Below are 22,493 nucleotides of genomic sequence, written 5' to 3' on the forward strand. Positions count from 1 at the left end.
CTGGCAGCGGCTCTCAGCTCGCGGCTCGCGGCTCGTGTCGTGTCGAGTTGAGCGAGAAGAACACGACGAGGCGAAGACGCAAGGGCGGGATTCGAGAGTGGTCAGGCCAGCGCACGGCCGATGCTAATCTTTGACTTGTCACTTCTTCCCCTTCTTCTTCATCCGCTTCGACGACGAAGATGGACGGTCAAACGCCAGGTATCGAGGGTCTCAGCGACTTCCTTGCTGCCAAGGCTGCCACCTCTGATGGCGGCCTCGACAACATTCCAGCTGGCACCGCTCCCGTCTCAAACGCAAACGCAAACGCATCCAATGCTGCCGCTGCCGCTGCTCCCTCGACTACCGCCGCTCCTCTAGCTGCCGCTACTGGCCTCGGTGCTGCGAGCGCTCCCGCGGCCCCTCCTACCGCTGCCGCCGCAGCAACGGGGAAGCCCACCTCGACCGCGGGCGAGCCCGTTAACATTGCCCCTACGGGTCTCGAGGGTCCAGCAAAGGACATTATCAACAAGATGGCCAATGGGGGCTTTGCTCCTGGCCCTGCGGACAGCAAGAAGGTTCGATTGACCAACTACGTGGGTATCTTCTCCTCCTCCTGCCCCTTATGCCATGCTAAATCCCCCTCCTCTGACCCCGCTCGCAGCCCTCGATCGCAAACGCTCTCCTCCCAGCGGAAGGCTCCGGCCAATTCTCAAACCTGCACCTCGCAATCCTCGTCCTCCTTGCACCCGCCGTCCTCACCCGCATCGTCCCCTTCTTCAAGTCCTCTTGGGTACCATGGTGGCTCTACTTCACCTTGGCCGCACTCCTCGGTACGCCCGTAGCAGTCACCTACTGGTACGTCATGTCGCGCATCGGTTCCCGCAAGAACACACGCGTGACCATGCCCGGACGACCCATTACCGACTACCTCGTCTTCAACGACCCTCAGCTTAAGCGCGAGTATGCCGACAAGCCCGGAAAGAAGATCCCAATGAACGTATTTTCGGAGGCCTACTTTGACAAGAAGATCGACATTGTTGGCGGGGATGCTAAGATGCTTGAGGTGCTCGAGTATAGGATGGACTGGGCCGATATGGTCTTCACGCCCGAGCTCTTCAAGTTTGTCCTCACTACTCTCGTGCCAGATGTGTTGAGCCACTCGGCGCGACAGGACGAGGAGCAGGTGCGCGACCACTACGACCGAGGGAATGATTTCTACGAGTGCGTAGATGCGCCCCATGCGAGGGAGAGCGAAGTTGCGACAGTGACATTACTAACACTCTCTTGCTGCTCTGGCTCGCACGCAGATGGTTCCTCGGCCCGCAAATGATCTACACCTCGGGCGTCATCTCTGACCCCACCCGCAAAGAGACCCTCGAAGAGCTCCAAGACAACAAGCTCGCCCTCGTCTGCTCCAAGCTCAACCTTCAACCCACAGACAAGCTCCTCGACATCGGCTGCGGGTGGGGAACACTGACCGCCTTCGCAGCAAAGAACTTTGGGTGTGATGCGACGGGTGTGACTTTGGCTAGGGAGCAGACCAGGTTCGGCAACGAGAGGATCCGGAAGAACGGCATTGATGAGAAGAAGGCGAGGATTCTCTGCATGGACTACCGTGATATCCCTGTGGAAGCCGGCTACTACGTGGGTACGACGCGGCTTCGCGCCTTTCTCACCTATCGCTGACCTCGCCCTTTCCCGCCTCCCCACTTGTCCTCCTCGCTACACAGGACAAGATCGTCTCCCTCGAAATGGCCGAACACGTCGGTATCCGCCACTACTCCAAGTTCCTCCGCGACGTCTACTCTCGCCTTTCGGACGAGGGAGTCTTCCTCTTCCAAGTCGCCGGTCTGCGCCCCCAGTGGCAATACTGGGACCTCATTTGGGGCCTCTTCATGAACAAGTACATCTTCCGCGGTGCAGACGCCTCGCTACACGTGGGCTGGGTCATCACCCAGCTCGAGAAGGCGGGTTTCGAGGTGCGCTCCTGCGATGTCCTTGGAGTGCACTACAGCGCCACGATTCACAGGTGGTTGGAGAACTGGTACAGCAATGAGGACAAGGTACGCGCAAAGTACGGGGACAGGCTATGGAGGATTTGGGTCTACTTCCTTGCTTCGTCGACGATTATTGCCAGGGAGGGAGGAAGCTCCGTCTTCCAGATTGCGCTGCACAAGAACTTGAACGCGACACACCGCGTTGAGAGTGTTTTCGGTCATGGAAACATTCACCCGAAGCCGGCGAGGGAGGTCAGGAGCGTTTGGAGGGATGGGCAGACGGAGATGGGCAAGTAGGGTGCGTGCCGTGTGGTGATGAAGGAAGGCTAGGTCGCGAGGGGAAGAGGGAGAAGAAGAAAGCGATGAGAGGAGCAGCACGATCTCATTTCAATGGATCCGCAACGACGGTAGCGCATCGCAACAAGAGCTGCCATCGGAATTGAATGGTGGTATTACAAATGCAAATTAGAAAGGCCTCGTCTCTTCACCTGGCTGCGTCACCCTTTGCCCCGCCTCGCGCTAAGGCCGCATCCAATCTACTGAGCGTCCTCTCCCTGCCCATGACCTCCATGATGTCCACAAGCGTAGGCCCAGCCTTACGCCCCGTCAGAGCAACACGCGTAGCCCTTAGAGCGACCTTGCGCGAGGGAGCGTGAGCCGCCGTGGCATCCAGAGCACCTTGCAGTGATGCTGCCTGCCATGAAGAAGATGGGAGCATGGCGAGAGCTTCGTGAGCGGTACGCAACACAGCGACGTCGCGCTCCTCGAAACTTGCAGGCCATTTCGGCAGTGCATCGTCCGCAATGAGCAGATAGTCAGCCTCTGCCGGCACCTCGCACAACTTCTCGGCCCGCTCGGATACGATATTCAGCACTTTTGCCAGGTACTCGTCACTCCACCTCGCCCCTCCATCCTGCTTCTCCAATATCTCCCGCAAACGCGGCACCAAGTCGCTCCTAGCCTTCTGAGCCGCAGGAGCGAAGAGGTGTCTCCTGTTGAGAAAGGCCAACTTCCCGGCATCGGGTGTGGCGCGACTGTGCGATATCCGCTTGGGGTCGAAGGAGGCTATGAGATCTTGCATGCTGAGCACCTCGCCATCCTCGTTCCTGTTCCCCTCTAAGCGCGCCGGTCCTTGCCCATGGTGGTTGTACCCGAGAAGGGCGACCCAGTTGACTAGGGCTTCGGGCTCCCAACCCGCAGCACGGTAGGCGGCGACGTGCACGTCCCCACTGCGTTTGGAGAGCTTGGAGCCGTCCTTGTTCACAAGCAAGGGTAGGTGCGCGAAAACGGGCGGGGCGAGTCCGAGGGCCTCGTACAGGGCCAGATGCTTGGGCACAGAGGGAAGCCACTCTTCTCCGCGTAGGACGTGCGTTACACCCATGAGATGGTCGTCGACCACGTTTGCGAGGTGGTATGTTGGCCAACCGTCGGATTTGAGGAGGATCGGATCACTTGCACCCACGTCGGCTGGGAAGTTGAGAGGACCGTAGACCAGGTCGCTGTGCGTCAAAGGTGCGGACGGCATCTATATGCGCGCGAGAAGTGGGAACGTCAGCCTGTGGACGAGGGGTAGAGAAGGTGTCGCATCTGCTTGCTCACCTTGAATCGTACAACAAAGCTGCGCCCGTCTCGTATCAGCGCTCGAGCTTCATCTTCATCTGGCGGCACGTAGTCGTCTGCTGCAACGATGCGTGGCCCCCTTCCTCTCTGCCTACTAGGTCCAGCAGCATCACTCCCAGCCGAGTCGGCGAATCCTTCGGTCCTGAAATCTCGATATGCCTTTCCCGTCGCAATAAGCTTTTCAGCGTACTGTCTATGGATTTCTAGCCTCTCACTCTGAATCCACGGCCCACAGCTTCCACCTGTGCGTCCGGGTCCTTCGTCCCAATCCAACCCACACCACTCCAAGACCTCCTGCAACGCATCCGTCGCACCAGGGACCAAGCGAGACTGGTCCGTATCCTCTATGCGGAGTATCCAGGAGCCATTGTAGCGCCGTGCGAAGAGGTGATTGAAGAGGGCAGTACGGAGTCCACCGAGGTGCAGGTGGCCTGTGGGTGAGGGGGCGAAGCGGAGCCGCGGGGCGATTGGCGTTGCAGACGAGGAGAGCGTTGGGGATGATGCTGATGCTGATGCGTGGTTCGCGGTGGTGGTGAGCAAGCAACGTCGTGAACCGGCGACGAAGCGTGAGAGACGTGGCCGTGCGAGGCAAGCTGGGAAGGACATGAGCGAGCGTGACGAGATTATAAAGCGGCACGAAGGAAAGCAAGAAGTCTCGATGACGGAAAGGGCTTTGCAGCTCCACAAGACGGGCGGCGCGAGCGAGCGAAGACAATGACAACTAACAACAAACAACGACAAAGCCAGCACCAGCCAGCCGGTGCAAAGAACAACCCCAAACATCGACTTGAGCAAAAAGGAAACGTCCACGAGCGTCTCGCTCGCAATCTACCCGTCTCCCGTCGTCCCACCACCATCTCTGATCCGCATCGCTACCACTATCTCTCTGATCTGACTTACCTCAAAAGTTGTCCTCCCGCGCTGCTATGGACACATTCTCCGAGGGGGAGTCGAACCCCCGACCCCCGTATGTAAATTCGGCCATGCCGATCTCAGCATGAACGCTGCATGGCTTAGTGCGCCCGCGTGCGAAGCATAAGTACGATGCTCGACCAACAGAGCTTCCGGAGACCGCTTGGCAAAAGGCGCAAAGGCTGGTTTGAGGGGGCGGCGCGAAGAGATGTGCGAATATATACACCGCAAGCCGATACGCATGGAACAGAAGAGCGTGGATAAGATGAGAAGAGGGGCACGTCGAGACACAGCTTCACACTTCAAAGAGAGGTCCAATGAGACAAATGTGCAAGCGTGTCCGTTGGTATTTCACAATCTCCAACTCTATCATTCTTCACTACTCGTCTTCAACCTTTCCCTCTCCCTGCGTATCTTACCCTCCACCTCGAGCATCTCCCTCACCAAGGTCGCCAAGCCTGCTCTTACGGCTGCGCTCTCTGCTTCCCCCTGCCCATTCTGCTTCTTCTTCGCTTCCTCAGCCGCAACGACGCGCAGCGCCTCTCCAAAGCTGGTGGCGGCGCGTCGTACACTCGGTGAGGGTAGGGAGGCAAAGCGATGTAGCGAGGAGAGGGGAGCGGGACGCGACTTGGATGAGCGCGTCTCGTCGTCGTCGTCGTCGTCGTCCTTGCCCAGCTTGCCCGTCTTCTCATCCTCTACCACGCCAGGCTCGGCAGTCCTCGTAGTAGTCGCCCTGCCTTTGCGCCTTTGTCTCAATCCCTGCTTCTCCTCGCCTCCCTTCTTCTCTCCCGCAAGCTGCTCCACCACCTCCTGACCCTCATCCTCCGCCTCCCAACCTCTCGCTTCCCTCGCCTGTAGCCTTCCCTCAACGTCAACGACAGTCTCCGCCCTCCTCTGCCCGTCTATTAGCCCCCTGACTTGCTCCTCCCACCGCGTCACGCTAGTCGTGCTGCTCATCCGCCCTTTGCTGAGCGCGAGGAAGCCCGTGGTGAGGTGTGTGGTGAGCTGGGTCTGGAGGCGTTGGTAGGCGTCGATTTTTGTCAGGTAGAGGAGAAGGAGCTCGTCCAGGTGAGAGCGGGGGTGGGCAGGGGCCGCAAGTGCTGGGCTGTCTTGCTCTGACCGCACATCATTCTCTGAAGCGAACGCCGCTGGAGTAGACCCGGCATGTGTCCCCTCTGAGGGCTCGGCCGTCGCCTTCTCCTTCTTTGCCTCGTCCTCGCCGTCGTCATCAATCCCATCCGGCACCTCAAAGGGCATGATCACCTGCTCCTCTCTATCGCCTCGCAACAACTTGCGCTCTACCTCCTCCCTCTCTTCCTCCTCCCTCATCCTCCTAGCTCTCTGCGTTCGGCCCAGCTCCATCGGTATCCCATTCGCAGTGCTGCTACCCGCACTCGAGCCCTGCTTTTGCTGAGCAAACCTCGCGGCGTAGTGCGCGGCAAGAACAGCGGTAAAGCAGAGCATGCTAGCATCGTAGCAGACGTACGGCCTGCGCGCTCCTCGGAGCAGGACGCTGCCTGCGAGCCAGGCGAACGACCCCGGTACGGCGTACCTTCCCAGCGCATAGGCCAATCTACCCATCCTCGCCCCAGAATCGCCAATCCCTCCAAGCTCAAACTTTCTTCCCGTCGCAGCAATTTGCACTACGCCCAGCACAGGCAGTATGCGCCACAGATCGTGGTCTTCCCCAAACTGCAGCCCCGCACCCCCGGGAAAGGAGGGCGTGAAATACCCAGCGAGGAAGTTGCGAGCGAATACGAGGAGGGTGGCCGCCTTGAGCGGCAAGAGCAAGAGGAGGTGGAGGAGAAGGGTGACTTGCTGCACGAAGCGAGTGTGAGAGTGACCATCCTTGCTGGTGGCCGTGGCAGCTGAGCGTGCGGAGCGGACGACATTGATGATCTGTACGAGGGTGCATGCGAGGAAGACAAACTGGTAGGGAAGGGCGAGCTTGATGGCGATGCAGAGGAGCCCTATTCCCACCAGCGTGCTTCTTCGCGCCGTCATCGCAGTCTTGGAGTTGCCAGAGGAGGAGGGGAAGACTAGCCGCTGCCCGAAGGGGAGTCGCGTGACTAGCCAGCTTGCTCCGCCGATGATGAGAATCAGGGCGGTGAGGATGCCAAAGGTGAGAATGAGGAGGGCGCTACTTGCCAGCACGGTGAGGCGGACATTGTTTCGCACGCCGAGCAGTCGCTCTGGGGCGATGAGCGCGACAAGCGCCGCGCAGCCGTACAGAACAGCAAGGGATTGCATGCTTAATGAGGCCAAGTCGGAGGGGCTCTTCGCCTTCTCTGGCCGAGCATGGGCAAGGATGAGGACCAGGGCGAAGGGCGCAAAGCACCACGCGTACGCTGCCCATCTGAATCTCGAGACCCACAAGCCTACACTAGCCGACCAGCGCGGTTGCAGTGTGACATTGGTGAAGCGACACCCATCCGAGTAGATGTCCAACTTCATAGGCTGGTCCCCATCGTCGGCGAAGTGCATGTGCAGGCTCTGCGTCTGAGCGGGGTCGGCGGGCATCCATCTTCCGTCGCCTGAGCGCAAAGAGTAGAAGTGGGCGAAGGGCGCGAATGCTGGATTTGGCGTGCAGGTAGAGGACAAGGTAACGTCGTAGACGAAGAGGGTGGAATGCGAGCCTGAGGACGAAGGGGAAAGGTCGTAGCTTTGCACCAGCGGCGGAGCAGCGCTTTGGTCTTTCGGGCGTACCCATGCCGCGCGCCAGAAGCCCATCTGCTTGCCCGCGGGTCGCACGACCTTGATGCTCGTGTATTCGCCCATCTCCTCCGCCCGTAGACGCAAGAGACGCGCAGCATTCCCTGGCTGGTCATAAAGTGCTTCCGCCATGGGGAAAAAGTTGCCAGCAGACTTGGTTGGGACTATGTCGAAGCTCCAGGGTGGGAGGGGACGACAGCCCGCCTTGTCGCTGTCCTTGATGTCCACGCAGGCAAAGACGTGCAACTCCGTCTGATGTTCCACTGGGGCTGGTGCAACGGTGTAGTCCTTTCCCAAGGCGAGGTCCGTGAGTAGCTGGAACTCCTCGTGTCCCTGTTGCAGAGGGAAGTCGTGCACCTGCTCGCCCCTCTCGATCTCAATGATCGGCGCTCCCTTGATCAATTCCCCTAGACTAGGTCGCCCTACCCCTCTAAGCCCCAGCGCTCTCGCCCACGTCTTCTTCCTCATCTCCACCCTCCCCGCCTGTTTGTCCTTTTGCGCAAGCTGCACCTCATTACCCATCGTCCAGCTCAACCTCCTTCTCAACTGATCACACCACATCATCGCCAGATGATCGACAGAGCTCCACAGCCCCGGCAGGTCGGCCGTGAAACCTTGCAGGACGGACATGTTGCTGGCAGAGGTGAAGTGATAGGGGAGGACGGCTAGCTCGGAAGGGAGTTGGGTGTCGAGGAGACCGCCAGAGAGGGAGATGAGAAGTGTGTCCCCGTCTCGAGGGTGGGGAGTATTGATCAGAGAATAAATGGACTCGAGGCCAGACTCGATTGGTGCAGGCGGAGCAGCATGGGGCGTGCTGAGAGTCAGGATGGTCTTGATGTACGGTGAAGCGGTAGGAAGTCGAGTCGCCAGCCGCGCAACTATTCCTCCCATAGAATGAGCGAGGAGAGGAATCGAGTCCATCCCCTCATCCTGATAATACGACTCGAGGTACCTCAGCACCTCGTTAAGGTAGATAGCTTGCGACTCGAGCGTGGCAGAATGGAGGGCCGAGAAGTCCTGACTCAACGATGAAGACGAGCGCGGCGTGTCAGCTCAGCCACAGTTTTCAACTCCTCACTACTCCTCTTGCTCACCTCATTGAAATCAATCGTCCACCAATCCGTCTCCCACACCCCGTGCATATCCCACTCAAACCGACTCCAGCTCGCCAAGCTCCTAATCTGTCCATAGCTTCCCGCATTCCCCGGCACGAATACAGCGGGTCGTCTCCTCTGGTGCAACTTGGGATCCGGAATGAAGGGATTATCTTCGCGATACATGTAGAGGGAATATTTGCGGCCGAGTCCCGAAGGAGAGAAGGGTTGATGAAGGACATAAGACGGGTACATGCGGGACATGCGGCATTCTTGGTGGAGGTTGAGTACGGTAGGGAGAGAGGAGTAGGAGCGGGAGATGACGAGGGTGAGGACAAGGGAGAGGAGAAATAGGACGAGGGCTATGAAGAGGGGCCGTCTTTCCCGCTGTCGTTGCTGGACCGGAAGAGGCTTGGGTATGGCGTCCATGTCGTCTGCAGCGGCGACGGGCAGGTATGTATCGCCCGATGAGCCTCGCATGTCATTGCGTTGCGGTGTTGCGTTGCGGAATGGTTCGAAGGATCGATCCAAAGCTGCGCATCTTGCTCCGTTGGCCTGAGCGTCCCCTTTCCGTGCGTGCCCCTTCAGCCCTCGGCTTACGTCAGCGAGGCGGACCAAGATTGTGTGAGCGAAAGCGAGAAGGGGGCGGACTGCCGGCCGCCTCCGCTTCTTGATGCTAACTTCCTCCTACGTTCTCGCCTCTCGTCGTTCAACCTCACTTGCAATGCTCCGCACGGGCGCCTCCTCGCTCGGCCGCTCGCTGCGCTTGTCCCCGTCCCCGTTGCAGGCGGCAAGATGTTATAGCAATGGTGGCGCGACTGGCGAGTCCTCCCCGGGACCCTCGTCATCCTCCTCGAGATCGGGCGGTAACAGCAGCAGCAGCAGCAACAATGACCCGGAAACGCACTTTGGCTTCCAATCAGTGCCCGAGGCCCTCAAAGAGTCGATGGTCGGTGGTGTCTTCTCGTCCGTCTCGTCTTCTTACGATGTCATGAATGACGCGAGTGAGTACGAACAAGATTGCAGCATAATACACCCATGCGCTCACTACCTTGTCTCGCTCGCACAGTGTCCCTCGGTATCCATCGTCTGTGGAAGAACCATTTCGTCTCAACGGTCCTCGACCCTCGTGGCGGGATCAACTGTCTAGACGTGGCAGGCGGGACGGGAGACATTGCCTTGCGTATCCTGGACCATGCGCGTACCGCCCACGCAGACCGGGAGACGCGGGTGAGCATGCTGGACATCAATGCGGACATGTTGCGTGAAGGGATGGTGAGGTGCAAGAGGGAGAGCATGTACTGGGGAACGGATCAGCTGGGTTTCCAGCTGGGAAATGCAGAGAGACTAGGGGAAAGAATGGTGGTGCCTCCGCCGACGAGTAAGAAGGCCATCTACAGGCAGCTCCCGGAGCTCAAGAGCGAGCCAGTGCCGGATAGCAGTGTGGATCTCTACACGATTGCCTTTGGGATCAGGAACTGCACGCATATTGACCAAGTGCTCAAGGAAGCATATAGGGTCTTGAAGCCCGGTGGGGTCTTTGGATGCCTTGAGTTCGGCAAGGTGGGGAATCCCTACTTTGCAGAGTGAGTAGCGTGGGCGAGCTGGAAAGAGACACTGTGGTGGACTGTCACTGACAGATTGGAACCCTTTGCTCCTTCACCAGGCTCTACCGTCAATACTCCTTCCGCATCCTCCCCTCCCTCGGGCATCTTCTCGCCTCTGACAGTGCCTCCTACCAATACCTAGTGGAGAGCATCGAGCGATTCCCCTCACAGCCGGACTTTGCGCAGATGATCCGCGAAGCCGGCTTCTGCACACCAGGTGTAGGCCAGGGATCGCAAATCATCGAAGAGGCAGGGCTAGGACAGGAGTACTGGGCCAAGGCAGGCGGAAAGGATTGGGAGGACCTCAGTGGGGGTATTGCGTCTATTTGGGTTGGGGTGAAGTTGTAGTAGATGGGGCACAGAAGATCACCAACGAGCGCAGGGCTAGGCGAGAGGAGGACGACCTGTGGGCGTGATCCTCTTGCCTCCCCCGGCTGCGTCACCCAATCCAAGACCATCGACGTTGCCGCTCGCCTGCATGCTTTCCACCGTTGCCTTGACCTTTGTGATGTCCGGGCGAGAGGAGCCTGCAGACTCTTGGCCATCATCGCCCTCATCGTCGAAGGACTGCACCGTAACTGTCAATCCTTCCTGGCCATCTTCCTGTCCACTGCGCATCACAACCTTCACCTCGCCCGGCCTCGGGCCGTTCGTCGAACCCGTCGAGCCCCCACTTCCTGCCTGCGCTTGCGCTTGCGCCTTCGTCTCGCTCTGCTCCTCTTCCTTGTCTTCGTCCTCCCTCGCCCCACCGCTTAACCTTTTGAGCGCCTCGATCAGATCACCAGCCAGTGTCTCTCTATTCGGCGGGTCCTCCCTCATCGGCTCCCACCCAATAGGCGGAGACCCTGGTGGCGAGATGAGGAAATTGCGATCCGTATTCGGTGGCTGAAGATGGTCCGTCGGAGCAAAGGCGGAACGCTGAGGAGCCCCGTCTCTCGATGAAGTTGCAGGATCCGTCAATCCGCGCGGGAGCAGGGAGTCGACGTCGATCCCGTGGGCAAGGACTGTAGCGCTCAAACGTGGCGGTTCTTCGCCTGCGGCCACTCCTTCGACCTCCAATTGCAGGCCGTCCAGCACTTCCTGAACCCGCGATAAGTCGTCTTCCACCCTTCGTGCGGCAGAGCGACGGTTGTCGAATACAATGCGCATGGTGCCTTCGGCCGGGGAAGGGTCCCATCCCACCACTGGAGCGTATGCGTCAAGGAGGGCGAGGAGGGAGGAGAGGAGCGGGGCCTGGAAGAGAGAGGGATAGGGCTGCGGCTGGGTGCGGAGAAGAAGTAGGTTGGACGAGCGCGAGAGGCCGGACTGCGAGTCGTCGTCGTCGTTGGCCGAGGGAGCGTCGGTACTACCGCCAAGCATTGCCTCGAATCGATCAAGATGGGCCTGCGCGAGCGAGCGAGCGGGCAAGGCAGTATACATGCATTTGTCAGCCTGAGAATGGCGAGGATGTAGCACTGATATCCCTCCCCCATGCCCTCTTTTCCGCCTCTGAGCCTAGTAGGGCCTATATCTCGGGTCCTCTCTCTCGCTTCTCACCCTTCCAGCTTCGCTGAGCTCCTGCTGCTCCCCATCTGCACCGCCATTGACATCGTCGAATTGCCCTGCCACGCCTCCTGTCAGACCGGTCCCGAATGGACCCATGCCCGCGAATGGATTGCCACCATCGTCGTCTTCACCGTCGCCATCTTGGATCGAGGGGTGGAGGGAGGCGCAGTGCGAGAGGGATTGGAAGAGGGGGTCGACTGCCGCAAAGAGGGGAGGGCGAGGAGGGGTCAGCTCTGCGAGAGACCGATGGGAATCTGAGCTCGCATAATTACCATCCGCATCACTCTCCGGTACGATCCACATCTCCCTCAACCCGTCTGCCTCATCTTCGTCCCCTTCCTCGTCTTCTCCACTTTGCCGCTCGATTTGGCAGTAGATGGAGCGTCGCGCTGAAGATGAGCCTGAGGAGGCGATCGCAGCGGGCACTGAGGCAGAGACAGCATGGAGAACGATGAGCGGGTAAGGAAGGGAGAAGCCTTGGCCTGAGGAAGGGAGGAAGGAGAGGGACCTGTGCGCACGACCTAGATGTCAGTTGTGGCTCTCACCTGTGGCTCTAAGGACCGGGACTTACGACTCAGTGGCCCACATCTCTCCCCTCTGTACACCATCAATTTTGACTTCTCCCTGCACCAAGGCTGGCTCCACCGCAATGGTCACATTCTGCAATCCGAGAACAAGACGAGGTGGGATATCCGCGAATGAAGCGGGGGTGGCACTGGTCGCTGCATCGTGCTCTTGTGCTGACAGGTGGGGAGGGGCAACGTTGAGTGGTTGGATTTGCGGCGCTTCTGCTGATGATGATGAGGAGGAGCCGAACATGCTGGTCAGGAGAGAGGGCAGGTGTTGGTTGTTTGTGGTGGAGAAGTGACAAGAGAGTCAAGAAGGACTGCGCGTCCGGGACAATCCAGAGAGGGCCATTCTACTTCCGTCCTCTCCTCGAGTTGATTGTGGATGCGAGTCGAGTCGAGTCGAGTTGCTCGCTCTCTCGTTTGATTGCTTCTTCTCCGTCCGTCCCCAATACCCACAAATCGACCAGCCAGCCAAATCAGCCAAGCCCCGTATCATCTGTGAACCGTAGACAGCAGCCGCTTTCCCTCGCTTTCCTCGACAAAGCGTGCGAGGCCTCCCTGCCCGCAGGACGGACAATGTCAGCGGCGTCGCAGTCGACGAACCCTTCGCTCGGCCTCTACCTTTCACAACGCGTCCTCCTCCTCACACAAGACGGGCGAGTCCTCCTCGGTGTACTACAGGGGTTCGATAATGTCGGGAGTGTCATATTGAGCGATACCAAGGAGAGGGTGTTTACTGCTAGTGATGAGGAGGAGGGAACGCAGGGTGGGGTGGAGGAGGTGGATCTGGGGTTGTACGTGATGAGAGGGGATGCGATGTGAGTGCGAGGAGGCCAAGAATGTCATGGCGAACGATGTAAGCTAACGAGCTTCAATTCCCGTCTTCGCGTGCCGCAGCTGTCTCATTGGGGAGGTGGATACAGCAAAGGACGCAAGCATCGATTGGCAGACGGTGGACGTAGAAGGCATCCCAGAGGTCAGACATTCATAGCCGCGGATGACGAGGCGCGCGCGCTAATGAAAACAAAAGGGAATGCTCAAAGCCATCTAATGATAGAGGGTCTTACAATGCTACTACAGCTCCTTCTTCTTCCCTTTGCCTTTCCTCTTCCCCTTAGCCTTTTCTTCCTCCTTCTCCTCGGCCTTCTTCGCCTCACTCCCCGTCACCCGCCATTCCTCTACGCCCATCCTCTGCAGCTTCAGGCTCTGTGGCAGGATGAAGACGACTAGGAGCACTAGCCCTACGACTACGCAGGCGGTCGAAGTAGCGTAGTAGCCGTCTCTCGTTGTGACGCACGATCCGGATGAGGCCAGGCAAGCAGTACGCGCTGCGTCCTCCGTTGCGCACGCTGATGCTGCGGGCAGGAGAACGTACGGCTGCGTAGCTGCCGCTGACGTCGACCCATTGCTCGGCGCCTTGCTGAGCTGCTCCAGTAGTGCCTCACTACTCCCTGCTGCCGCCCTTACCACGTCAGGCGGCACACTGCCCATCCCCTTCTTCCCTCTACTCGCAGCGTCTGCCACTTCCTGCGGAACCCTACACTCGCTCGTGGTCCATGCGTCCACTGCCTTCAACACAAAATAGCGCGGCCAAGTCCCGCCCAAGTTCGAGACCGTATTGAGCAGGGTCATGTAGGTGCCGCCGATCAAGGGATCGGCAATCTGAGTATGGAAGGCTGAGATGCCCACGAATTGTACCGTCGAAGCAAAGCTGCCAGCGACGGTTGAGAGGATGATGAGTGCAAAGTAGGCGAGGCCGATCCCGCCGCTGGCTCCCCCTCCTCCAGTGCCCTGCTGTGCTCCGAGTCCGGCCACAATCCCCATCGATACGACCGCGAAGCCCAGTCTTGCGACGTAGCCCCACAGCCAGGGTGTGAGCGCCTTCTCGCCCCTCGACCAGCGGGCTGCCAAGTAGCCCAGGACGATCTGAAATGGAAAGTCGATGAGCACTGTAAGGGCCAGATCCTCTTTGCTGAAGCCCTTTTCTACGAGCTTGAGGCCGGTGACTGCTTCGTTTGCTTGAAAGCCAATTTTGGCTACGAGGTGGATGAGGAGGAAGATTTGCACGTCTGCAAAGGGGGGTGAGAGCTGGGACATGTGAGCTCGCAGATCGAAATCGGTGTCTCGCTCGCTCAGTGAAACGCACGCTTGAGCTTGCAGATCTTCCACATAACCTCATACGCGCCCTTGAGCCCCATCTCGTCCTCCAACGACGCTTCTGCGTCATCGTTCTTCTTCTCTTTCTTCTCCGCCTCCTCATCCTGGAACAAGGCCAGCCAAGTCGTCACAGCCACGAAAGCCACAGCTGCCACCTTGAGGTATGCGCTCAGTGAAAGCACAGGGTAGTCCAGCGAACGAGTCCTGAGGTATTTGTTGCTGAACTCGACGGAGTTGAGGGCGAGGAATACAGTGAAGCTCATGAAGTACCCAATGTTGAGACCAACAGTCTGTGCCGTGCTCGCGTAGCTTAGGTTCTCTTGTGAGAGGAGCGTCAGAGCCCAACCATCGACAGCTATGTCCTGCGTAGCGGCGAAGAGGACCAGCACGAAAAACAAGGCCGTAATCAGGTTGACTGGAGGCTTGTCTGCCAGCAGAAGGCCGTCCACATTCGTCGACAAGAACCAGAGAATCCCGCCCACGATGAGCTGGACAGGGACGATCCAGCTTTTTCTCCTTCCGAGGCCTATGCGGCCGAAGAGGGGCAGCGTGAGGTGAGAGGTCCACCATGAGTCGACGATGGGAGACCAAGCGAGTTTGAGGGAGTATGGGTAGGTGGAGAGGGCGAATGTGCCGATCTCTGCGTAGGAGAGCTTGGACTTGAGCAGGAAGGGCATCGTGCCGAAGGCGAGGCCTACTGGAATGCCTGTGAGCGTCGTCAAGGGGGTAAGGGGGATTGCTGAGCTGAAGTTGACACGACTGGGTAGAAGTAGGAGACGAGACTCACCTTGCAGTAGGTAGAGGATGACCAGCAACACAATGGCCCTCACATCCCCCTTGGCCAAGCTGGAAGGAGGCTCAGCGTCTTCATCCTCAGCGGTCAAGGCGGGCCCAGCGGCATGGCCATTGACGGGAGCAAGCTCGCCGTCTATTGCCTGACGGGCCTGAGCCTTGCTATTCGTCTCCCGCTTCCTTATGCTCGACGACATGGGCTGACGGCGAGGACGAGGTTGAGGATGAGGTTGATGAACAAGTAGTGCAGCAACCCTAGGAGGAGCGACCTTCGGAAGCAGCAACTCATGGGCGGCGGCTGCCACGCATTTCTTTCGCGGCCTTGACTGAGCGCCCCAGCCACATGGCAGCGCACGGGCCTCGCGACTCTTGTGTTGCTCCGATTGATCGGCTTTTGGCGGGGGCAGCTCCACCTCAGCAGCTGACCTCGAGGGACGATCACAATCTTCTTGTGCTCCTAACCATCACACAAATCTTCGTGAGTAGCGGGCGCAACGACACGTGACTATATGCTACTTGCGCTCACTCGAAGCGGCGTATCCAGGATAGCCAATTACACCACTCGATCAATCGCAATCATGCCCGCTCTTCAGCAGAAGGTGAGCTGAGTCGGAAGGCTGGCGTTGAGGATGCTGTGCTCCGATGGCTGATAATGATGATTTCCTCCCTTTTCACAGTCTGCCAACAAGGTGCGTAGATTCAAGTCCTCCCGCATTGGCCTGCCATCGCTCACGCCATCCACTCCCGCACGCAGGTCTTCAACGGCACCCTCACAAAGTACAGCTTCCCCTCCTCCGCCCTCGGAAACCTCGAAGCGAATCTCAACGTCTTCCTGCCTTCGTCGGCCTCCTCCTCATCCCCTGCGCCCGTCCTCTACTATCTCTCCGGCCTCACATGCACAGAGGACAATGCAGCTCAGAAGGGCAACTTCTTCGAGGCTGCCGCAAAGGAGGGTATCGCACTCGTCTTCCCCGACACGAGCCCGAGGGGAGCCAAGATTGAGGGCGAGGATGAGAGCTACGACTTTGGCAGTGGAGCAGGGTTCTATATCGATGCGACGAAGGACCCCTGGAGCAAGCATTACAAGGTGCGTGCGAGCAGTCAAGACGAGCAGTCAAGACGTTGCCGAGCTCACGACGACCCTCTTTTGCCCCTTCCCACGCCCAGATGTACACGCACATCGTGTCCGAGATCCCCGCCGCCCTGCAAGAAGCTAAGCTCCCCATCGACTTCAGCTGTGCCTCCATCACTGGACACAGCATGGGTGGTCACGGCGCCTTGACCCTCTACCTCAAGGAGGGAGACAAGAAGTACAAGTCCGCCTCTGCCTTCTCCCCCATCTGCCACCCGACTGCCTGCCCTTGGGGTGACAAAGCCTTCAAGGGCTACCTCGAGGGCGGCGTCGAGGAGGGCAAGAAGCACGATGCTACGGAGCTGATTGCCGGGACGAAGGGGAAGAAGCTCAACATCCTGTGCGTCCTTCTCCACGCGGATGCACTGAAACCGTACGCGGCGAGCTGACCTTCTCTTCCTACTCCTCACTCGCACACGCACGCACGCAGCATCGACTCCGGCCTCGGCGACAATTTCTACCAGCAGAAGCAGCTCCTCCCCGAGGACTTTGAAGCTGCTGCTCGTAAGGCTGGGCATGGCGAGGACGAAGTACAGGTACGACTGCAGGACGGGTACGACCACTCGTACTTCTTCATCTCAACTTATGCGCCCGAGCATGTGAGGTGGCATGCCAAGTTCCTCAAGAACTGAAGGGGAGCGGGCGGTGAGAAGAAGGCAGTAGGAGGCGGAAGGGCACGTCTCTGATGACGACTCTGTGAGGGGGAAGTGGCTATTGGGGTCGGGGAAAGAGCTAAGCCGCCTGCTCTGGAATAGCTCTACGAGGGTACATTGTACGGAGTCAACAGTTTCACGCAAATGGAAACATGTGGTGACAAAGAAAGGTCATGAGGCAAGGAGACAAGCTGCTTTCCATTTGGATTTGAGGCTTCGATGCTGGTGGCCACTCCTTGCCTTCTGCCGTATGTCGCGAGCCGCGCAAACATGAGCCGTGCTCTTGCCGGCGTGTGATGACGACGACGGCCCTGTACCACTGTCTCCATCCTCATCTGCCTGCCGCCTGCGTGTCGCGCTCCCCGCTTCGAACGTGGTTGGAATAGAGTAGATGCCGTCGTCGTTGCGAGCTCGACGAACCCCTTGACTGATGAGACCCCTGCCTCTCTCGGTCTGTTGGTTCCGCGTGTCGGGCGGCGGGCTGCGTGCGCGCTCCTCCTCGCGTCCAGCGTCGTCGTCCAACTCACGAGCTCGAGAGCTGGAGAGCAGCAGCGAGGGAGCGCCCTTGCGGCCCTGGCAGCGTGGCCCGGGCGAAGCGAGGAGGAGAACGAGGTGCGTGAGCGAGCGCGGGGACGGCGAGTTCGAATTCTGGAGGCTCAGGAGCACACGGCGGACTGAGGGCTCGTGCATCAATGGAAGGGGGCGAAAGCAGCGTTGTTTTCCAACTTCGATCATGGAATTGAGACCGAAGGAGCGGGTAAAGGGCCCAGCTGAGATGCTCTAAGCCAAGCTAGTAGAGGAAGGGGTCCGTGAGTTGCTACGCATGGCGGCCGGGAGAGGAAAGGAAAGCCCGATGGGATCGTCGAGGGGATGAGCGGGAGAGCAAATGGATGTCACTCACTCACTCACTGTGCGCTGACTGCGATCCCGCGAGAAGGGGTTTGCTCTGCTAGGTCCATCGTAGACTGCTCACATCTCACCCCTCCTTCTCACGAGACCATCCTTCTCCCTCTCCAGATTCAGCTTGATTCTACTCAACGATACCCGCGACGACCAGCGTACCTTACAACGCTACGCACGACCAGCCACGCCCACCACGCCCACCACGCCCACCACGCTCACAAAGCATTCGACTTCCCCGTTCTTCTTCGCGCCTCACGAGGCTCGCTCTGCACCCGCTGCTGCCTCGCCTGCACAATTTGGCGCCGCGACCACCCATCGAGGTCCGTCTCCTCTTGTCTCACAATGGCCTCAACGCACGACCTCGAGCCGCTCGCCCTCCCCTCTCGCACCCTCCGACCCTCAGCCAGCTTGCAAAAGCTCTCAACCTCGTGGCGGCGCAACAAGGCCACGACGACCAACAGCAACTCGACTCCCACTGCCTCTCACTCCTTGTCGTCGTCTTGCAACCCTCCGTTCCTTTCCAATCACGCCCACACGGCCGCTTCTTCTTCATCCCCTGCGTATACCCACCAGCATTCAAGCACAAGCACGACGGCCAACCTCGCACCACCTCGGCCCGCCTTCTTCTACGACGGCCAGTCGGCGTCCACGGCGTCGTCGTCCACGACCACTGGCACACCATCCTCCTCCTCCGCCTCGGCATCGCCCAACGCGAGCTCCCTGTCGCTGGACTCGCTCAAGCCAGCAGGTGTGCCCTCGATGCCGAGCATGAGGCGCCTCCTCGGTGGGCGACGAGCAAGCGGCGAGGCCAACGACAGGCGTAGCTCCAGTGAGCAGCAGCCGCGGACGCCGCCAGGGCCAGAGCGGAGTAGGAGCCCTCCCACAAATGCTGCTCCGAGCAATGGTACGTCATTTCGCTCGATCGGACGCCGCCTCTTCTTCAGCAACACCAACAGCAGCAAACCAGACCTGGACCCTTCCTCATACCCCACGGATCGGTCCCATTCCTACTCGTCCGAGTCGACTGCCAACTCCTCGCCCCCGCGCACGCCACCGTCTCCTCAGCATGGCTTTACGTACACGGGTGGCCTCCCTCAGCTGCCCCCGCTGGCCTCCTTCTCTGTGACGTCCAGCACGACTGCGGATGGGCTGAATATCAGCCCCAAGAGCAAGATACCCGCAACGCCGATTGTCATCCCGCCTCGCCGCTCCTCACCGCCGAAAGCACAGATGATGGACCCTTGGGCAAGGCGCGAGCCCTCCACCTCTGCGCCGCTATCCTCGACCGTACCAGCGCCGTCGAGGACCAGCAGCCTCTTTACCATTACGCCCACACCAGCAAAACCTGCCGTGACTTCCTCATCGTCAAATTCTGGCTTTGCAGCATCCTCGTCGCTCTCATCCTCTCTGCCCTCAGCTACAGCAGGCACGTCCGACTTTCTCGGCGACTCCTCCGACTTTCTTGAGGCTGTCCTCTCGCTCAGCACGGACGACGGCGAGACGAGCCAGAGCCTTTTCCGCAACGACGAACAGCAGGCATCGACTTCGAGGTCCGGCCCTGCACCGATGTCCACGCTCTCTTCCAGCTTCACGTCGCCGAGCTTCCCCTCAGCTCGGAGCACGACGTCATTGAGCTCAGGGTCTCGTCGCATGATGACCGAGGCGCAAGCCGCGCAGATCAATGAGGAGCAGCGCAAGAGGAGACCCAAGCTCACGATCCGACCTGGCTTCGCAAACCGTAACAAGCCGTCCCTCTGGGCGCAAGACTCGGAGTCGGATGACGAATACGGTGGAGACGAGGACAGCAACGAGAGTGGTGGATCGAGTAGCAGCAACTCGAAGAGGGCGCGCCCAACATCACAGTCCTTGTTGGCTACGTCGCCGACCACACCGGCAGACCGCAACTCCTTGTTCCCCTCGAGCTTCTCCTTTGGGCGTAGGCGCTCTCCTTCTCCCTCGCCCTCACCCTCGCCCACGTTTGCTACCTTCAAGGACGTCGCAGCAGCAACACCACCGCCAGCGACTCGGACTCCCTCCTCCACCCTTCCCGGCCTCTCTCCACCGGGCCTCTCAACCCCAGCCAAGCGAGCCCTTTACGCCTGCACCCTCCTCAAGGTCCACCCTCAGCTGGACACTCTCCTCCGCCCAGCGAGCAGCACGCCAACTGTGCCCGTCGAGATTTGCTACCCGCGCTCGATCAACAGCTCGGCCAAGCTCGCAGCTGCAGCAAAGAATGGCGGCTCACAGACGGGTGTGGCGGGTGCGCCCCTTACCATGTGTGCCCGCAATCTGGGCATCGCTCTGGCGCAGACGCAGGTGATGCGCAAATTGCGAGGGAGGCTGACGAGGAATGATGAGGTCGAGATTGGCTGGTTCTTGAGGGCATATGCCTCGGAGCTGGTCAGCCCTGAGGCAATTGCCAAGTCGCTGGCTTCACGGCCGCAGGTGTCGCCCGAGGCGCAGGGATTGGCTTCAGCGTCGTCCGACCCTCCTCGCCCTGGTACGCCAGACTCGACTCAGCTGCCCAGCAACCGCGCCACCTCTGCCATGGACGGGATGGCTACGTGGGCATCGCGCGGTACTTTCCTCGAGCGCTGTGTTGTCCACAAGGGAGGCGAGGACAATGCCTTTGAAATTGGGGATGTGGTCGTTGGCGGGGGCGTACGAGCAAAGGGTAAGCCAGCAACCAGGGCAGGCGATCTGGTCTTCTCCCCCCGTGTGCGCATCCTTGCTGGCTGGTCTCCGAAGCCATTGCCGAAGTTGCCTGTCGTCGTCCTTCCTCCGCCGAAGAAGATGGCAGCTCCTCGGGCGCCGCCGCCATGGATCAGGCCTCGTCGCAACCTGCGAGCCGCGCCCATCCCACCAAGTGCAGACGCCAACGTTCAAGCAGCGCACGACAAGCTGACAGCTCGAGCCGGCGAGCCGGCCACGGAGGCCGACCTACCTTCGCCTACGACGGCCCTCACTCCTGCACAATCCATCGCCTTGGAGACCCGACGTCGCCTCTCAGTCACGGACAGCTTCCCGCCTACGCCGGACAGCGTCACTACTTCGCTGCCAGACTCGGACGAACAAGCGTTCGTAAGCGCCGAGAGCGGGATGGAGAGCGAGGACGAGGTGGATCTGGATTTGGGAGGTAACACGACAGACGACGACGACGTGCCCATCGCGACGTTGCACCAGATTCGAAGGCGCTCGACTATCGCTAGCATGTCCATTGCAGAGACATCTACTCTCAAGCCCCCTTCTCCGCCCGGTGAGGCGGAGCAGCGAGAGCATCAGCAGCAACAGCCATCAGCTCGTCCCTGGTCACCGTTCGAGCAAGAGCGCATCTCCCGCCTCGAAAGCGAGCTCGAGCGTCTACGCCGCCGCGATCGTGAGCGTGAGCAGGAATTGCTGCGCATCCATGCAGAGAAGCGGCTCGAGGAGAACAAGCGCCAGCTCCAGGCAGCGAGGGAACGTCGTAAGCTTGGCACTCAGAATGAGCTCAGTGCCGTGCTCCAGGACCCGAGGTACGGTGCTGGGGACGCAATGCTTGCTCACCGGGCTTCGTTGAGGTCGAGCGTCTCGCTGGCAGATGTGCGACAGCAACAGCAGCAGCACCAGCAGCGCTGGCCCACGAGCGGCGATCCTCCCATGAAGATGCCCAGCCCGAAGGCGGCTCGACCAGCCCCTTCACCAAGCATGGCACGCGTGCAACCCTCGCTGCCCACCTCGCCCTCACGCATGTCATGCTCATCGCCGACCCCTCCGATGGACCAGGTAATGCCGTACCAGCACGAGCGGGCATCGACCTCACACGGTGGACCACTCAGTCCCCGCGGAGTCCCTCGACGAGGATCAGCCCTGTTCGCAACGCCTGCCACCCCAACCTTCAACGGCGGTAGTGGCGGCTTCCACCATCACTACCCCTCTGCCGGCCCATACTCGCCGCAGAGCCTCCACCACCAGTCCCTTGCGATGCCCAGTTCGACGAGCATGGTCCAACTGGCTCATGGAGGGGCGCCTCATTCCCAGCTACTGGCAAGCCCGGGAGACTTGCATCAACCTAGGAGGAGGAGCAACGCTATGTTGCCTGGTAATCCACAGCCCTCACCGGCGCACCACTTCCAGCAGTACCCACCGCAGCAGGGGCAAGGGATGATGGCGGCATCGTGGCATCAGCATCAGCAGCTTCAGCAGCTGCAGCAGACGGGGCCCTACCAGCAGTCCTACCACGCTCAACAGCCGTACGGCCAACCACAGCCTCTCGTCATGCTCCAGCGCTCCGATGTGCCGATGAGCGCGAGGAGCAGTCGTATGGGGGCCATGTAGATGTCGAGATGACACTCAAGACCATGCATTCTTACCCTAATACTGCTCATCTCGCTCAAGCTCACTCATCACACGCTCAAGATAAGGTTTCCGTATTCATCATCATGACCGACATTACCGTACCTATCATCGCCTCTTCCCCGACAACAAAGCCTTCGCGGGGACGCGGACCCGAACGCGATGCAAGGCAGCACAGCCTGCCGACTCGACAGGATTCGCAGGACAAGAATGGAAGCGACAGCAGCACAATCAGTGAACCAGCATCGAAGACTAATCATGGATCGCAATTTCCATCCGATTGTGGGGATCGTCGCTTCCCTCGCTCAATCGCTCCACTTGTGCGGGTCGCTTCTATCCTCCCTGCTCTTCATTCTTCTCGACTAGACTACCCCATCACAATCCTTGTCTTGCTCAGATCCCCCAACTTTCGTTCCTGCGCCGCAACGCACGAGGACCAGCAGCATTGTCAGCAACATCACGCACACGTTTCTTGAACGCCTCGCTTTG

General features: G+C 59.7%; 9 protein-coding genes across 9 annotated transcripts; 5 read left to right on the forward strand and 4 right to left on the reverse strand.

Moving 5' to 3' along the window:
* Positions 1-509: 509 nt before the first annotated feature.
* Positions 510-2,273, forward strand: BDZ90DRAFT_224379 (S-adenosyl-L-methionine-dependent methyltransferase; the record flags this gene model as incomplete). The annotated part of the gene is made up of 4 exons (XM_025504614.1): positions 510-572; positions 641-1,200; positions 1,287-1,623; positions 1,710-2,273. 4 exons carry the CDS (start codon positions 510-512, stop codon positions 2,271-2,273), a joined length of 1,524 nt encoding a protein of 507 aa, XP_025359431.1.
* A 685-nt stretch (positions 2,274-2,958) lies between these two features.
* On the reverse strand, positions 2,959-4,130 carry BDZ90DRAFT_209222 (Glutamyl/glutaminyl-tRNA synthetase; the record flags this gene model as incomplete). Its single annotated transcript, XM_025504038.1, has 2 exons — positions 2,959-3,501; positions 3,576-4,130. Coding segments are annotated over 2 exons (1,098 nt in total), but the record flags the coding sequence as incomplete, so codon positions are not given.
* A 704-nt stretch (positions 4,131-4,834) lies between these two features.
* BDZ90DRAFT_256535 (PGAP1-domain-containing protein) lies at positions 4,835-8,834 on the reverse strand. The gene is made up of 2 exons (XM_025507894.1): positions 8,315-8,834; positions 4,835-8,237 (listed from the first exon to the last, which is right to left on the reverse strand). The coding sequence occupies exons 1-2, from the start codon at positions 8,792-8,794 to the stop codon at positions 4,878-4,880; spliced, it is 3,840 nt and encodes a 1,279-aa protein (XP_025359433.1). The 5' UTR covers positions 8,795-8,834; the 3' UTR covers positions 4,835-4,877.
* Positions 8,835-9,038: 204 nt separating this feature from the next.
* BDZ90DRAFT_224284 (UbiE/COQ5 methyltransferase) lies at positions 9,039-10,269 on the forward strand (the record flags this gene model as incomplete). Its single annotated transcript, XM_025504607.1, has 3 exons — positions 9,039-9,318; positions 9,384-9,900; positions 9,981-10,269. The coding sequence occupies 3 exons, from the start codon at positions 9,039-9,041 to the stop codon at positions 10,267-10,269; spliced, it is 1,086 nt and encodes a 361-aa protein (XP_025359434.1).
* Positions 10,270-10,305: 36 nt separating this feature from the next.
* BDZ90DRAFT_282143 (hypothetical protein) lies at positions 10,306-12,338 on the reverse strand (the record flags this gene model as incomplete). Its single annotated transcript, XM_025509433.1, has 4 exons — positions 12,038-12,338; positions 11,739-11,974; positions 11,458-11,663; positions 10,306-11,304 (listed from the first exon to the last, which is right to left on the reverse strand). The coding sequence occupies exons 1-4, from the start codon at positions 12,283-12,285 to the stop codon at positions 10,306-10,308; spliced, it is 1,689 nt and encodes a 562-aa protein (XP_025359435.1). The 5' UTR covers positions 12,286-12,338.
* Positions 12,339-12,611: 273 nt separating this feature from the next.
* On the forward strand, positions 12,612-13,026 carry BDZ90DRAFT_224388 (Sm-like ribonucleo protein; the record flags this gene model as incomplete). The annotated part of the gene is made up of 2 exons (XM_025504615.1): positions 12,612-12,853; positions 12,933-13,026. 2 exons carry the CDS (start codon positions 12,612-12,614, stop codon positions 13,024-13,026), a joined length of 336 nt encoding a protein of 111 aa, XP_025359436.1.
* BDZ90DRAFT_234771 (hypothetical protein) lies at positions 12,813-15,249 on the reverse strand. Its single transcript, XM_025507141.1, has 4 exons — positions 14,980-15,249; positions 14,182-14,898; positions 12,933-14,104; positions 12,813-12,853 (listed from the first exon to the last, which is right to left on the reverse strand). Exons 1-3 carry the CDS (start codon positions 15,179-15,181, stop codon positions 13,110-13,112), a joined length of 1,914 nt encoding a protein of 637 aa, XP_025359437.1. The 5' UTR covers positions 15,182-15,249; the 3' UTR covers positions 12,813-12,853; positions 12,933-13,109.
* A 313-nt stretch (positions 15,250-15,562) lies between these two features.
* BDZ90DRAFT_282145 (S-formylglutathione hydrol) lies at positions 15,563-17,126 on the forward strand (the record flags this gene model as incomplete). The annotated part of the gene is made up of 5 exons (XM_025509434.1): positions 15,563-15,583; positions 15,662-15,673; positions 15,739-16,071; positions 16,152-16,456; positions 16,547-17,126. 5 exons carry the CDS (start codon positions 15,563-15,565, stop codon positions 16,746-16,748), a joined length of 873 nt encoding a protein of 290 aa, XP_025359438.1. The 3' UTR covers positions 16,749-17,126.
* An 888-nt stretch (positions 17,127-18,014) lies between these two features.
* On the forward strand, positions 18,015-21,986 carry BDZ90DRAFT_263040 (hypothetical protein; the record flags this gene model as incomplete). The annotated part of the gene is made up of 1 exon (XM_025508566.1): positions 18,015-21,986. The coding sequence occupies one exon, from the start codon at positions 18,015-18,017 to the stop codon at positions 21,984-21,986; it is 3,972 nt and encodes a 1,323-aa protein (XP_025359439.1).
* Positions 21,987-22,493: the final 507 nt, after the last annotated feature.

Source organism: Jaminaea rosea (assembly GCF_003144245.1).
Source record: "Jaminaea rosea strain MCA 5214 unplaced genomic scaffold BDZ90scaffold_18, whole genome shotgun sequence".
NCBI lineage: Eukaryota > Fungi > Basidiomycota > Exobasidiomycetes > Microstromatales > Jaminaea > Jaminaea rosea.

Excerpts from the sequence above, each read along its gene's own strand:
- BDZ90DRAFT_256535 (XM_025507894.1), bottom strand. The coding sequence starts at position 8,794 with ATGCGAGGCTCATCGGGCGATACATACCTGCCCGTCGCCGCTGCAGAC. Across the intron at positions 8,238-8,314 it reads GGACGATTGATTTCAATGAG|GACTTCTCGGCCCTCCATTC; the intron begins GTGAGCAAGAGG and ends TCGTTGAGTCAG.
- BDZ90DRAFT_234771 (XM_025507141.1), bottom strand. The coding sequence starts at position 15,181 with ATGTCGTCGAGCATAAGGAAGCGGGAGACGAATAGCAAGGCTCAGGCC. Across the intron at positions 14,899-14,979 it reads CATCCTCTACCTACTGCAAG|GCATTCCAGTAGGCCTCGCC; the intron begins GTGAGTCTCGTC and ends CGACGCTCACAG. Across the intron at positions 14,105-14,181 it reads GAAGATCTGCAAGCTCAAGC|ACGTGCAAATCTTCCTCCTC; the intron begins GTGCGTTTCACT and ends CCCCCTTTGCAG.